Source organism: Pithys albifrons, chromosome 8 (assembly GCF_047495875.1).
Source record: "Pithys albifrons albifrons isolate INPA30051 chromosome 8, PitAlb_v1, whole genome shotgun sequence".
NCBI classification, from domain to species: Eukaryota; Metazoa; Chordata; class Aves; order Passeriformes; family Thamnophilidae; genus Pithys; species Pithys albifrons.
Genome location: NC_092465.1, coordinates 7,134,400 through 7,151,348, shown reverse-complemented (window position 1 = coordinate 7,151,348; position 16,949 = coordinate 7,134,400). Strand labels below are relative to the sequence as shown.

Here is a 16,949-nt window from a genome sequence, read left to right as displayed (position 1 = left end):
GTGCAGGAAGGGTTTTGGGGTGTCATTTGATATTTTAAAATCTACATGTGATGAGCACAGTGGTCACTCCTGTACCCTCCAGTCCTCCTGAAGTCCTTGCTGAATGTCTTATGGAGTACTTCCTTTGTCATCTTACTGCTGAGTGACATGAGGAGCTCTAACATCACCCTGGGACATCAAGGCACGTGCGGAATGTGCACTGAGACCAGCAGTGTCATAGAGTTTGCAGACAAATACTTAGACAAACTTCATTGACCCAAAATACGTGAACACAAACTAAAGCAGCAGAACAGATTTCATTTTGCCACAAAGAATCCTGTATCAAGGAGTGTCATCTTTTCAATACTGTGCCCCTCATATGGGCACTGCCAGGTCAATGAAAGCACTGGGTGGTCTCTTCCTACATGGATCATGTGGAGTTGGCTTTTATTAGAGATCCTTAAGGATCTGGCTAAGTGACATATGGTGGGAAATACAGTTTTATCAACTTTATCATATCAGTGCAAAAATCAGTGTCTTCACTGTGCATCAATCATTGATCATTCTAATTGTGCACCTACTCTCATTTCTGTAGTCTATTATTTTGTAGTGGAAATGGATATTTCTAGCTACTTGGCTACTCACCATAGTCGTACTGCAAAACCTACAGTGGACTGTCTATTTTTTATTCACCTGTGCAGAAGCGACAGCACTGGTTCTCTGTTGTGAAAACCAACCTGGAATACATAGAAAAATGAGAAAATGGCTATAGCCAGAGAATCCAGTTTAATTGGCTGCTATACAGGAAGACTTTGTTCTATGATACATTCTGGAAATAGTTTTCAAATGTTACTTACAGATACTGTATAAAATAGATACCAGGGTTTTTTATTGATTATACATCAAGATTTTTTGATCATTTAACCCACTATTAAGTCATATATAAGATGTGTGATGGAAGGTGAGTAACACTTTACAGGACAATCTAAACCTAATAAATAGATCTGTATCTCACCACAAGATTGAGCCACTGCTGTGCCATCATCAGACTACAGAGCAACCACAACGTCACACACGCTGGTACAGCTGCATATGGCATAATAGGAGGTGAAAAATCCCATTCCTTGAGCAGCTCCTCTTCCCTGCACAACTTTTTGGCTTTGGTCTGTACAGTAATACTGTGTGTGCTTGTTTGGTCCATGCAAAGCTATGAACAGTGTCTTGTTAAGAAAAAATAGAATTTAAATTGAAGAGGTATAGTTTCAGTTAATTTGGGATTAAAATGCAGTTTTCTCTCTGACCACAGAAAGGGCTGTGCCTGCTCTTTCTGGGTGTCTATTTCAAGGGGAAGGGGGAAGTGTTTTAAGCAACACAGCTCTTGGTGTCCAGACTCTATGTAAGATAGTCTTAGTTGAAGAGGTTAGCAAGGATTGTACTCCTGTTCCAGCATGTGTCTGGGAAAATACAGGCCAGGGATAAAAAAAAAACAAAACCCAAATCTGAAACTGGCACTTCTTTACCCACAGGCTTACCACACCATTAAGAACACTTTCACTCTGGAATATACAACATGGCAGCTGGGTTCAAACTGCAAACTGCATGTTTTCTATTGTCACAGGAATCAATAGCATACTGGAAATAAAAAGACGCTGCTGTTTGGCTGAATCGCAAGCAGTGTGCACATATGCCAGATTTACAGAGAGATTTCCCATTAGAACAAACTTCAACAAAAACAGACCACGGGAAACAAACTGCATGTTCAGTAAAATACCATTGGCACCACTTGCCAAAAGGCAGGAGGCTGGAGTTTGACAGTCCGTCCAGAGCAGAAAGCGCGGCCATCACTCGAACATCTCGTAGTGGCGCGTTTGCCTCACCCGCGGCACCATGTCCATGAGCAGCCTGTGGAGCAAAGAGAGCCGTGAGGCAGCCCCAGCACACCGGGCTGCTCCCCTCACCTACTCATTTATTATAGAATAATAAATCCAACCTGATGCAGTAACAACCAGATGCAGTAAACCAACCCAGATGCAGTAACAGCCTCTACAGTTTTGCAGAACAGCTGGGTTTACAATGGAAACAGTGATTATAGTGACTTATTCAAGAATGGTGTTACCCATTAAAATGTTAGTTTAATTTTCCAAGTTTAAAAAGCCCCACACAGCTTCCAGCCAAGAGCTGACTGTGGCCTGGCCAAGGTCTGCTGCTCAATGGGTGCAATTCCAACTAAGATGCTCCATCTCCCCCTTTCTCTTAGTGGCAGAAAGGGGGGATAAAGCACAAAACTCCTGTTAGATTCCATGCAGTCAAGAGAAATTGTGGCAGTGATGAAGTACATGACAGAGCTTCATTTGATTTATTTTTTTAACTGGTGTCATGAATCAAGAAAGCATCTTCAAATTCAAGAGAAACAACATTTGAAACATGACCAGCAACCTGCAGTTCAAATGTTGCTATAAGGTGTGAGGCTAGGAGAGAAATCAACAGCAAGAAGCTTCTTTAGACTTGAGCATTTGTCCTTTAATCCAGACTTTCTTTGGAAAAGCAATGCTTAGAAATATGCCATAAAAGCAACGGGGGTTGATTTTATCCAAGATTTGTGGTTATTTTTCAAATATTTAAAAACTTGGTTTTCCAATTCAGGTATTTAAAAGACTTTTAAAATTATTCCAATTTCTTTTTAAGTCCTGGCTGCTCTCCAGCTGATGTGAGAACACCATCTTTTATAACCACTTCCACACACTCTGTTTCAGCAGTGGCAGTGAGTAATAAATTCCAGGGCCTGATTTCACTGCATTATATAAGCCTTGCAGAGCTGTGGCTGCCTCCCCCAGACAGCTGTACACCCTACACTACCTGCTCCAGCAGATACTCACTTGATTCCATAGGCAGATATTGTAAGTCCAATTAACACTCCTATACTGCCATCCAGGTACCAGACAGAAGAATTGTGTTTAAACACTTCTGCACTAAGAAGGATGGAAAATCCCATTATTCCACCTACAAGAGAGTTGAAACCTAGAAGGGGAAAGAAAAACTAATTAAAGGAAGAACCCAAGGAGCTTATGGAAAGGGAAATAATTTTTCAAGTTCAAAGACCTCTTTCAATAGACCTCCTCTTGAAGCTTTTTATCCCATTCCATGTATTTATTTATGTGTTTGGCACTATAGCTTAGAGGTGTATATATTGCTGAAAACACACAGGATAATCCTAGTAATATTTTACATTTATGCGTTAGACATTTCACAGAAGCTTCTTTTCTATTATTCACAATTTTTATGAACATTCTTTTAGATTCCTCTTTTTTCAGTCCTTCTCTTTTCATCCAAGACTGTCCCTTGAAATTTCTCCCAGAGCTTCTGCAATAACTATTTTTTTTCACTCAGCTCCTGTTTGATTAGTTATCGATTTGGGGTTTTTTTTAAAGTCCTTCCGTGTGTTCTTTTTTTTTAACACCAAAGTCCCTTCTTCTGATTTTTTTCCCCAATACCCCAAAAGATATCACTGTTGTTCTAAAAAAAAAAAGTCACTGATAATGCATTCATTTGGTAGATCCATACACTATTGAACATGGTTAAGAAGTGAAAAATCAAACTTGAAACATTCTATATTGCTTGGTGAGTCAGCTCTAGTCAGCTGCTGCTTCCAGCACTTACCCAGGTTTGTTCCAACTTCCTGTGAGTGCCAACAGGACACATATGACACTTTTTCTAGACCTCTCACCTCCAGTCCTTGTCTATTTATTAACTTACACTGCTAATGCATGCTGGTGAAATTATATATATATATAATGTATAATATAATATATAATTATATAAAAGCTAACTGCAAAGGAAATTGATTTTGCTTCCTGACTGTCATTCAGTCAAACCTTCCTTTGCTGGTGTGGCAGGAAATCATGTCATGGCTGCAGAATTAATGCAGACACTGCTCTGTGCAGAGGCCAGCACAGGAAAAACAGGTGGCTAAATCTGGGTAGGAAACAGGTATGTAAAACCTACAGGAAGGTTGGCTGACATCACCAACTGTCACGGATCTGTAGTTGTCCTCTAAGATGTTACAAAATTCAAGGCAGGAAATGGCTGTTTTTATTATCCAAGAGGCCATGATCTTTTGCTATAAACAAATTGTACAAATAACCTTTTGCCTCATTAGGATTAATATATCTAGGCTTTAAAGAGATACTGTTGTCAAGCCCTGTGCTAAAATAAAATTATGCTTAAAAATATTTTTAATAGAGTTTGATGACATGTATGAGAGAGAATTTGCTGTTCTGAAAATAAACCTATTTTTCAGGAAGAAAAATGTATGCTTTTGTTCCTCAAAACAGTTTGTTGGTCTAGAGCCAGGGATCACGGGAGGTAAATTAGCAGGAAACAGAAAACATTGAAAAAAGACATGCAAGGGAGTGCTAAATCTGTCTTAGCTGCTGAATCACATTGTCTCCTGATTGTTAATAAATCAAATATATATGTAAATAAGTCTTGAGAAAGAAGATATTTTACCACACAAGGTAAGATCAGCCTCCTACATTTTCTAAAGCAGTTCTAAGGAGAGAAGAGAGATAAAAGCCAGACTGAGGTAATTGTGTACTTTTCCCCTAATTTTTTAATCAAAGAATAAGCAATCTCCAGCTCTGAAGCAATATCATTAACATGAGGATGTAATTATGGGGGAAGCAATTCTGTGTCATACAGGAGAACAATTCAGAGCTGGAGTTATTTACGGTTTTCAGCTAATATTTTGTCTGAATAAACTGCTCTGTTTCAAAACTATTTTTTCTAAAGGGAGGGTTAATAATTTGCCTGCCTAGACACAGCTCTGAGACAGTCGACGTGTCCCACGTACACTCTGAGAGGGAAGGAAGTCAGACTCACTGGGCTGTAGTTCCCAGGATCCCTTCCAGAAACCTTTCTGCAGGCTGGAGATATTTTTGTTTCAAAATGTTTAAGGTGGCAGAGTCCATAGGAAAGAGTAAGATCTCTGAACTGCAGGTCTGTTGGGAGAGAATTCCAAATGCAGGGAGGCAGTAGCTTAGTTGTAACCCCCGCACTGCTGTTCTGATTCCTTTTTTGTTTCTATTTAAAATATAAATAGTCATGAAGAATTTATATAAGTAGGATGATAAAAGTACTCATAATCCATGTTATCACACATCACCAAGAAAAAATATAAGTATGTTTAATGTACTTCAAATAAAGCAATTGTCTGCATCCCCAGAGTAAGATGAAAATTGGATTTCCTTAAAGAGAAATCTTTAGCAGAGTAAAATAACTTATGTGCTATGATCTGTGAAACATCAACACCCTACCAAGTCTTTTTACAGAGTATTTCAAACTGCCCTGTGCTGCCAGATACAAACTGGGAGGGATTCACAGGGTGCTGTGAACCCTCTGCCATCACTGCGGCCTCAGTCGTTTGCAGGGCACATCCCCAGGGCTTTCTCAGGATTCACAAGCTTGAGCCCTGTCAGAAAGAGCCCTGTCATCTGCACTGAGTTTTAAAACATGCCTTTAAGCACACTTTTAAAACCAGAAAGAGAGAGGTGCTGCACACCTGGGCCAACATAGAGGTGGCAGTGAGTTGTTCAGACAGAATGGATGAGATTCACCCTGTGCCAAACCACGGCAGGGCCAGAGGAGGGCAGGGCAGGGAGCTGGCCAGGGCTTTATTTCACACCTGCCATGCTCCACCAGCTCCACTGAGTGGCAGGGAAGGCACCCTGGTGACAAATTACATCTGTGGGAGTATGTCTGAATGATGGTGGTGATTTCTGCTCAAAGCAGGCAGAGCTTCTTTGTTTAAACTTCAGGATTATACAGTTCACCAGGCACGGGCAGTGAGGAGAGAGGTGGCTTAACCAAAGCTCTGCAAACTGGTGTCATATCGCCCTGCTGCAGTCTAACCTCTGACTTAAATACACCCCATGTGTTACCTGCTCTATCTCTGTCTCTCAATTATTAATATTATTAGTATCCACACATTCACTGTTTGGCTCCCACCAGACATACTCATTTCAGCTGAGCTCTTTATCCAAGAGTCTCATGGTACCACAGCCTGTTCTAGTGCTGGGGTTTTTTTTCCATTTCCCAGTGGCTGCCTTATTTCAAAGCTCTTTCACAGCTCTCATTGTGCAGAGGTCACTCATATCCTCTGTGCCTACAACATTCCCTGGAAGACTCTATAAATGCAGCAGGATCAGCGTCACACTCACCATCAGTTATCAGTGCTCTGCTTGTAAGGACCTTTCCCAGCATAAATTTGATTACTGCCAAGACACTGCAAAGGATTCCACTTAAAACAGAGACACTATACAGAAAATCATCCTGAAAAATAAAAAAGAAAATGTCGTACATTAGTATGTTTTCTGGCCATGCCCCAGATATTAAATGATAAATAATACTAGTTACTGTGCAATTAGTTGTGCCACTGGAGTACACAACCTGAGGAAAAGAAATCCTGTGTTATTACTTCCATGACAGATGGTGCTTATTTTGCTTATATTGCCACCTGCAATTGCTTTTGCAACCATAATTAATGACAGTTCCAACCAACAAATTTTGAATTGACCCAAACTCCTCAGAACAGGGAGGTTATGCACCCGAGGGGCTGAACACAGACTGCCAAGTCATCTAATGCCTAATGCCAGCAGTGCTGAAGTGCCCACAGGCAGGGGGAAGGCTTGAGAATAGAATCTCACTTACCAGACCTTTGTTGATTGTTGGTGTAAGAAATAACCATTGATACTTTTACTGATTCTGCACTTGCTTTGGGGTTTTTTTGTTTCCTTCTTCTAATGTCTGGACTGAGCTACATCCAAAATCTTTTGATACTGATGTGCAAAGTAAGGCTTAGCTCTTAGAAAACAAATTTTAAGGTTTAGCTCTTAGGAAACATTTTTTCCCTGGGCTTACATTTCACAGAAATACCCACAGTGCTTAATTTTCATGTGTAACATGGGCTCCCTGAGCTCCCTCAAGAGAGAGCTCCATGTCTATGTAGGGCAAAGAAGGGTAATTAATTATTGTTTAACATACATTCTCTAAAAGTTTGTCTGGAGGCACCTACCCCTTCCTGCTGACTGTTTTGTGTTTGGTTGGGTGGAAGAAAACTCTCCTGGGTGCTGACACACTGCAATAAGGTGCCTAAAGGGAGTCCTTGTGCCTTCTTCCCCCCAAGGTACCTGAGCCCACGGGCTGCAGAAAAACCCAAGTGAGCTCTTTGCCTGCCTGCCGTGTAACCACAGAGCTCTGAAATAGATTCATTTATTACTCCTAACAGAAGATTTAATTTAAGCTGTTGCAACACCAGTGCAAATAAAGGAAATAGCAAGACCATATTTCTTTTGTATCTGCAGGTCTAAGTGGGCCAGTGCCATTGGGACCCTTTTCCTGATTAAAACACTCTGACAAAAATCCCCACTGACAGCAAATATTGTCATGATGATTCACCATCAGCTCCATCCATTTTCATTATTTTAGCAGAAATTCAAAACCCAAAGAAATCAAAAAATGGTTTTGAAAGCTGCTTAGGAAGATACTGGGAATTAGATTACTGGTATAATGTACTCATATCCCTAAATAAATCATTCAATATATTTTTACACAATTTTATATGTCATATAATTCCAAAGTCTACTTCACTCACTCTCAATCATGAGCTCATTCTCTCTAGACCTGGTACAATATTAAGAAAAAATGCACCGAGGGAAGGGAAGTAAAATAGAAGCAGTGAGAACACAGAATTCAAACACAGGGTAAATCTGGGATAAAAAGCATTTCTAAAATTATTTTAACAGAACAACTGGAAAATACCCAGGCATTTTAGAGTGCTAGGGAAGGACTAAGGAAGGACTGGGAATATTTGTTTGCTGTCAGTCTAGTAAGGAAAGTTGGGAGCTTTCAGAAGGTCTGAATTGACAGCAAAGCAGACATTGAAAAGTCTGGACAAGCCTTGAAAAAAAAAACCTCAAAATTTTAAATGTTTATCAAAATCATGCTTCTAAATTTTGTACACCTTTGTTAAAAATGTGTTTTTTCAGTACCTAAAGACTTCATTTTGATAGCCTGGCAAATTCTGATTTGTTCTGAGATTTTAATCTAATCTCATCTAATATTTTACCTAATATTAAATATGCAGCATGTGTATAAGGCTTCAGAATAACATGAAGCAGAATGCCACCCTCCACCACCACAGTCACCTCCATCCCAGCCTGCTGAGCTGGCATCTCAGTGCCATTCCCACACTGCCCTACAGACCAGGAGCTTTGCAATGATGTTGACAAAACCCAATACATGTTACTTTGAAATATTGATACAGATCCTCAAAAGTCCAGTTATTACTTCAAAATCTTGAAAATGTTATGCCTTATTCCCTGCTCTATTGTGCCAGGTTTCATGCTTTCCATGGCACATTATTTTGAGCTGGTTTGTTTTTTCTTTGTTACGGTGTATCAGAAATTTTTGGGGTGAATTCAGTTATTTTTTTCCCTGTGTGTGTCCCTGAATTCACAGTATGCAGAAACGCACCTTGCCATTTGTTCTGCTATACAGTCCTGACCAAAATGAGTTCAGCCACTCTGCTAGAATCCAAGAATGACCTAAACATGATTTCTGAATGAACTCATGAAGTGAATTCCTGAACAGGCTTTTTATAGAGAATATCTAGTCAGGATATAGAAATTCTTCGTGAGTTTACTGTTTTTCTTCGTTGAGCTACACAAAAAAAGCGCATTTTGTTGCTAATATTAATCCAATAACCTTTGATGGAGCAGAAGACCTGACTAAATCGAAGCTCTTTGTTATCACAGTGGACACAGAAAGGGAAGAAGTCAAAAAAATCTTGCTTTGAATGCAAACACCTCAACAGTTTCACACTTCAGACTGTGCCAAACACATTTTCAGAAAACAATAGTCTTTTATTTTTCATTTCTAAACCCTCAAATCTAAGCAGTATGCCAAGTTCCCCTCTCCAGTTGTGCGCAGCTTCCCGCAGGAGCCACAGGGCGGCGGCAGATCCCGCAGGAACCGAGGGCACGGAGCACGCAGACAGAAGGAAAACCCTTTTAAACTCACTTTCCTCTGTGCTTTCTGCATGTGCGGGCGCCAAAGAGCTGGAAAAAGAAGAGTGAGGCTACTTTGCACTAACAAGAAGGTTTTGCAGGTTTAATAGATCAGCCCAAATCAGGGGGCGATGCCCAGGAACATGAACAGCCTGGCAGTGCGTTGCCTGAGCAGATGAGGGGGCAGCAGCAGAGAAACAGCTCCAAATGCTGCTTTGGCACTTCTCTGAGGCAATGGTCAGAAACTGGAACCGGTTTAGAACAGCAGGACGGACAAATGACCTGCGGGAGGGCTGCTGTGGGCTACGCATCTGGGCTGGAGCTGGAGCGGCACCTGCAGAGGTGGCCGGATGGGACGCGATGACAGACCTGCTCAGTGCAGTGCTATGGGTGCTGAAGGGTTAAACACGCCACACCGCGGCTGTGAAATGAGTCCCATTAAACTAACTCATCCTTTGGAGAAATGAAGGAAAGAAAAGCCATAATGGAGATCTAAATTAATAAAATAAGCCCGGCCATCTGGCACCATCTCCCTCCGGATCTTCCCGCAGCCCTGCCCTCTCTGCAGCCCTCGCCGTCCCATCTGACAGTCATTAGGAGCATGAGGCACATCTAGCCAGGCTCACCGTGCGTGTCCTTGGTGCTATTTTAATTAAAGCAGCAGCAAATTGTGACAGATGATAAAAATTTAAATTCTGATCATTTCCACATGATAAAGGCTTCTCAGTGCAGTAAATAAAGCTCTTTCCTGTTCCATTTCTTTTCATCATACTTTCTCATTATTACTACACTGTACATGAGATCTTAATTAAAGGACACATATATTTGATTAGGTGGCTTCATATTTAATCCAGCACTGTACATAAAACAAGGTGCCCCTCCTGGATTGCCTTATCATTACACAGCACTCTAATAGCTACAATGTCCCCACTTCAGATTTATTTTATTCTCTGGTTTTATGCTTTGTTTCCCAAAAGAAAGCTTTTCTACAATTCTCTTTTATCATTCCTAGGAAAGGAATAATAGAAATCAGCAGGCAGCTTTCCTCCAATTCATCCAAACACATTGTCTCCATCAGTGCAGCTGAGAAGAGGAGGTTTCAAAAATGTGATAACAGTTCTGTCTCTGCTTTCAAGGATTTCACCAAAAGCAGCAGTAATCTTATGGCTTAAGGAAAAAAATCGTTGACTATGATGTTGTGACTTTGATCTTTTTCTGAATCTATTGTAGAAACTGGGGAAAAAAAAAGTCATGGGGGATTCTTCAGTGCTTAGTTTATTAGATGGGGATATTTTAATCCAATTCCCAGTCTGGTAACTAACTTTCAGCTGATCTGTGTCCGTAATCTTTTCCTAGAATGCATATTGCTGATTCTGATCCTAAAGCTTTGCCCAGACTTCATATATTATTTCTATCAACTCCTCTCTTCCCACTCTCATTTAGTTACAGTCCTTCCACTTCTGGGATTTAAAAATGTTCTCATTTCACCTGCATCGTACAGTGTTGAGCCAAAAATACTCATCAGTATGTTCAGTGTTCTTCCCCAATGGACACAACACACAAAATATTATTAAAATCTATGACTCTCCTCTCTGTCCTTGCTTGGTAGTCCATCCTAGTGCAATCCCAAAACAAGCTACTTCTCCCGCCTCCAGCAGCTGCAGGTTTCCTTCCACTCCTCTGCCCTCTCTGTAGCTTCCTTTGTGAACCAGCCAAAGGTTTGGTTCCTTCCTACTCCTGCAGGAGTACCACCTTTTTCATACCATTTTTTTCCCTCCCCAGAGAACCTGGTGTCTCACAGTGTGTTATCTCTCCTCTGCTGAGCCTCACTCATCTTGGCTGAGGAAGCAGGGACATGTTTCTGGAATGCTACAGATGCTGTTGGCAGGAGCAAAGTCATGGCTGGCCCAAACTGAGCAGTTTGTGTTGTTAAATATTAATTTTGCCCATCTCTGCAACTCACCATCTGTCTCACTGATCCCAGCAATGACCCTTCCTCAGTCTAGGTGACTGGTCACCGTGCTCCCCAGTTTTCATCAGGTTCTGCTCCCACCCTGCTACCCATCCCTACCTTCACGTGCTTCCCACTGCCTCCCTGTCCTCCAGGTCCCTCAGCAGCTGTCGTATCATCAGGGCACACTGGATGTAGGATCACTAAAACCCGTCTGCAGAATATCTTAGTCAAAGAGAATTGGCTTCCCTCCTCTTCTCATGAAGCTTTCTGTTGCTATACAGACAGTAACAGAGATGTTTCTAATACAAACACATTTTTAGTGGTTTTTTTTTAACAAGGTCCAAATCTCCATCACACTTTCCCCCAAGTAATCAATAGTTTATGCAATCAGTCTAAAGGGAGCTTCTGGGAAGCCAGAGGGTCTCTCTTGCTACAGAACTTCAAAAGGGGTAAGAGTTTTAATTGCACTTCACTGTCAGAAAACAAACCAACAGCCCGGGTTCTGACTCAAGCAGAAGACAGTCTCTTCACATGGAGATACAAAGATCTATTATTAGCACACAAAAAAAAGAAATCTTATGAATGTTTAAACTTGTTTCTTTGGTGTGACAAAGCAATTCCACTGCCCAGAATGCTTTCTCAAGAAACAGATAACAGAGGCAGGGTGTGCTGAGTGCCATGGGGTGGCACTGAGGCAGGAGCAGGGGGGCTGTGAGCCCCAGAGAGCCCTCAGAGGTGACCTCAGGGCTCCTGAAAAAGGGTCTGCTTGAAACTTCAACATCACTCATGCTTCTAGAATTCCTCTGCATTGCTTTAGCAGCAAATGGTTCTAAAACATAATTTAAAATGGTATTTGTTCACTTGGAAGAGTCTCCCTAGTGAGACTGACAGTTTTCTGATGAGGAGGGAGCTGAGACCAGCAGTACCTTCCACATCACCTCCCAAGTGCTAAGCAGTCACCAACACTTCTTTCTTATCACCGTGTGATAAAATCTGAAAACAAGGCTTTCCAAAATTCACCTGAACAAAGAGGGAAGTTGTTACGTTTTCCCTAACCCTGATTCACTCACTAGTTCAAGCATCCACAGCATTCTCCACAACCTGAAAGAAGCACATCTATTTTAGGCCCAGCTCCAAACCATACATAGCAGGTAACAGTTATAAAGCAGGATTCTACTGTATTATTAATACATATGGTCCTTCAATTTGAAATGGCAAGCAATAAATTATATATAAGGGATTAGAAATTCATAGGGAAGCATGTATAAGGATATATATGTATGTAGTCACAAATATGTTATATTGCCATTGACTTATAATTCAACTGTTGACATAAATAAATTTGTACATTGATGATATATTTATTTTAAATTATTAGATTAGTAAATAAATTAGAACTCACAAAGCTACACTGTGCCACCCCTACCTTCCCATTTCAGCTGTCATCAGTAATATATGACAGAACAACATATGGCCTAATTTTTCAACTGATTTCATTTATAAAAGCTTTGGAGGCACCAAGTCCAATGGGCTGCGTGTCTTTTGTACACAAACTGATTACATTTTTGCTTCTTTGTTCTGCAGGAAATGTCACAAATATGGCATGATGCTTGCTTACTCTTGCAAAAAAGTGTCCTTTGCCATACTAATGAGGACAAATGCCAAGCTGCATTGACATTACATGTGTTATACTATTACCCAGGGAAATGCAAGCAGTAACTGAATAGTAAATGGATATTGATTTACAACCCCAGGTGAAAGTAAAACAGCCATTCTCAGTGTGGCTGGGTTGGGCTTTTTGAGCCTTCCTTAAGAACAGAAAAAGGTCTGCAAATTCTTTGTGGCAATAGCCAAAATAAAACACATCATTCACACTTCCATTTTATTTTTACCATCCAAGAATATCTAGTAATTGACATGATAAAGGTAAAGAGGCAAATGATAAAGGAGTAGCAAATGCAAACACAAAACAATGCTCAAAATCTATGCCCAATTTGAGTTTTAGACTCCTTTCTCAATGTATTAACAAAATGTCGAAAAATCACTAAAATTTACAGAGAAATCCAAGTGTGAGATCAGCAGCAGTGTGCAATGTCACTATGCCTCCTTATTTGTAGTGAAATGTGTGCAAAGCAAATCCTCAGGGGCAGCATTGGCTGTGGATGTAGCTCTCAGAAACATCAATAAAGGAATGGTAATTCCTTTTCCTAGTGGGAATTATCTTATTACAGATAACATAGGTTAGAGAAAAAATGCTGTAAGCAACAATGGGGGAAATATTCTGAATGCAGAATAAAGCAAAACTGAGTAAATTATTTGAGTCAATAAGAAGTGGTTCTATTTTAGGTTCAACACTCAACACTGTAGGAAAAAAAATTTAAATTTCATGATCTCAGAAACATTGATTTAGAATTAACTGGAAGGGTAAACAGAAGGAAGGGTTTCTATTCCAATGTCAAATACTGATTATCTTTGCATGTTAGGTGGATTGAACAACAGCTAAAATTATGAGACATTTTAAGTCCAAACACACCAGAAAGAAGAGCAGCTGGCCTACTTATTTTAACACTTAATTCCAGCAAGTGTAAGAGGAACAAAGTTAAAGGTGGGGGGAGGACAAAGATCTGATCAGTGAAAAATATTTCCATGGAAATCAATTATATGAAACAAATTACTTCAGTACACTGAAGCAGACCCCTAAAAAATAAAGATTCCCAGCTATATAAAATAGAACAGAACACAGAAAGGAGTTGAATTTGGAACTGTAAGGTTTCCACACATTAATGGCACACCTTTCCCTCCTGTAATTTTCTTTGGATTTTGTGATCTTCCCACATTTTTCTTTTAGTTTTCCAGGTGTACAATAGCATGTTCACAGCTACTCCTCAGTGCAAGCACATGCACAGTGTACAGCATGTGCATATAAAGTCTGAAACACCATCACTTAAAAATCCTGGGAATGGCTTGGGGGCACTGCATGGGCTCTGTACAGCACATGTACACTGACCTTTTACAGGAAATCTTACCCAAATGCCTCAGCATCCCAGTGATGTGATAGGAATAGGAGGGAAACATGCTCCAAGACAAGAGGAAAATGCCATCACTCTAAATTCACAAAACCAGGAAGCTTTAATTCAAAGCATTTTTAGGTAAGTGAGGAGGGAGGTCAGAGCCTGATAAAATGTCTTGCATGTACCTGTTGATGTGGGGCAGAAACTGCCTCTATAAACACACCCACACACAAATTGCCATCAAAGGAAAATGAAACATATCTACAAATTCAAGGTGAGGTTATGTGACAGCCAAATCCCTTCTGGAAGTGACATGAAAACTTTATTCTCATCATTAACTTCTCTGTCCAAAAATCAGGGACTCATAATACATTTTTGATTCTCACACCAAGTAATGTCCAAATCTTCAAAACTGTTGAATCTTCAATTCTACTTCTCACTGACTATATTCAATATTGGCAGTTTCCAGACTTTCTGGACAAATAGATCCCCTTAGTTGCAATATTTCTCCTACATAGACCTTCTCATCAACACTGCAAATTAATTCATCTAAAACCATTCACGACTCTATGGATCATTGTTGGAGAAAAAATGCTCTGCATCACAAACAGTGAAAACACCAGCACAGGAGGTGTATTTTAAACCCTGAGGATTAATATATATCTCAATTACTTGAAAATGAACTTTTTCCCATGACAATAAGAAATATATAATTAGTACAAATACAGAATTATACACTATGTGTGTAATTAATTCGCTGGCCAACTCTCCTGACACAGAATGTCAGTTTTCAGGGCAGGCTTTTTTTTAATCATAATATAAAGTTCTGTGCACAAGGAAAACCCTAAGTTTACCTAATAATGGCAATTTCTAAACTTGCTGGTAACTGCAGGAGAAGGAATCTACTGTTAAAGATCTCTAAAAATATCAATTCATTGCTCAACAGTAATTTGCAAAAATGAACATACTGCATAAATCCCTGCTGACCCCTACACTTTGAATTCTGGGGACTCTTCAGGCTTCCTCATGTGAAATGGAGATAAAACTGAAAAGAGAGGTATGAAGAAAGTCAGAGAAGACCAGAGATGTGCCTGACACAGTAAGGCCACAGTAGCTGCTGCAGAAACCACACACAATCCCAGGAGTCAAACACTTATCATTAAACTTTCCCAAGTTCTTTTAAACCAAATAATCTGCCTAGTCATTCATATCCTGCCTTATGGGCTATGTCAAAGTTAACTGCAGGACCTACCATACCAAACAAGGGAACCAAAAGTAGAAATATACCATTTCTGTGTTTCCCAAGGTTTTCAAGTGTTCAAATGAATTACAAAAATCATTGCCTGCTCTGAAAGCTTGTGTTGTGACATAACACTTCCTATGGTTTATTTTCACGTAACACACAGAAAGAGGTAAAACAAACAAAGAGCAGACATGAAAGGCAGAAGCAGCACTGAGAAATGAAGAAAGTCAGGAGCTCTAACTGTCCTCTCTCCTCTGCCAGTGCAGATCAGGAGTATTGCCATTCACAGGGTTCAGCAAAATTACATTCAGCATGGGATAAAAAAGAATTCAAATATGTGACTGGAAAATGCCTGACTGAGCTAAACCTGAGCTCCTGTCCTGGAAATTAAGTAGTATCTCTCTGCAGTGTAACAACAATCTGTGGATATTCAAGCCCCTTCCAGGATGAGATAGTCAAGCTGGAAATGCCATTAATGTGTAGCAAACCTGTCATTCTCTTCTTGGTTCTCTGAATCCTGCTGAGGATCACCAGACCTGCAGCTGAAATCATCATGTGAAATGACAACAATACTGAAAACTCCTTTTTCTAAGTGTCTACATAAGTAAAAGAGTGTCTGTCCAAAACCTAAGGAAAAGTATTTCAAATTATTTCTTACTCGTGATTTTTTACATTCTTATTGCTACTATTTTCATGAAAGCAAATCTTCCAAGATCCACTCCAAGGACAACAAAATCTCTACATTAAAGAATTCCTAAATTCTTTCCAAGTATCCTTTTTACTACATGCATATTAAGGACTGACAGATGCAAACCCTGAATATCTCAGACACAAGAAATACAATGAACTTCCTCTAATTACTCAGAAGTGACTGACAAAACTTTTAGGATTTTAATCCTGGTTCCTTCCAATTAGTAAGCAGATACTTAATTGCTCAGTCTGTTTAATTGCTTAAACTTGTCCATATCATACTATTTTCTCCAAAACTAATGTAAAATTAAAATGAACTCAGAGAAATTATGGCAAAGTTGCTGAAGCTTACCACAAATTAAGATGCACAAAGGGTCTTTATAGTTCTGGGAATGATGCAGCCACTCCTGTTGCTCTGCATTGTTATCATTAGGTTACTCTGGACTCCCCCAGAGCAATGCATTCCAAAGCAGCTCCATCTGCAAGGCTGACAGTACAAGCTTTGTCTGCAGCATCTGAACACCATTTTCCAGTTGGGTTTTAGCCACGTTATCTCCCTAAAGGTTGAAGTCACACAGCTAAACTTTCACAAGATGCTTTAAGAAGTACCCACATCTTCAGTGACCTTTGCTTCACGGAGTGCAATAAAGATGGAAACTGCACCAAAAAATCATGCGACTATGACTCACATGGGAAGCCTGTGTTGAAGTAGACATCCTCTTAATCTAGTGCAGAGCTCTTCCCCTAGTTTTATACCACTTTGGGACACCAGTGGAGTCACACTACCTTTCCTTGGTCTTGTCCTGTTCTTGCTCACACCACCAGGATTCTTCCCTGGTCTCAGAATAGCATATTAATATGAAATCCCAGTAACACAGAAATCACCATCAGAAAATATCTCAGGTCACTGTTTGGATGCAGAACTGGTTACTTCACTGCCATACAAAAAAAGCTATTAGCAGAAAAAAACTATTCTATTATTTATCCATATATGTCCATACATTAAAGCC

The 16,949-nt window shown here is 40.1% G+C and overlaps 1 protein-coding gene across 1 annotated transcript in view; it reads right to left on the bottom strand.

Annotated features, from left to right (window-relative positions):
• Positions 1-757: 757 nt before the first annotated feature.
• The window catches only part of TMEM163 (transmembrane protein 163), a 93,656-nt gene continuing 77,464 nt past the window's right edge, over positions 758-16,949 (bottom strand). The window contains exons 6-8 of the mRNA XM_071562231.1: positions 6,195-6,306; positions 2,856-2,997; positions 758-1,881 (exon numbers count right to left, since the gene is read on the bottom strand). Of these exons, the coding sequence (XP_071418332.1) occupies positions 1,821-1,881; positions 2,856-2,997; positions 6,195-6,306 (315 nt within the window). The 3' untranslated portion in view covers positions 758-1,820. The remainder of the gene's footprint in view (positions 1,882-2,855; positions 2,998-6,194; positions 6,307-16,949) is intronic.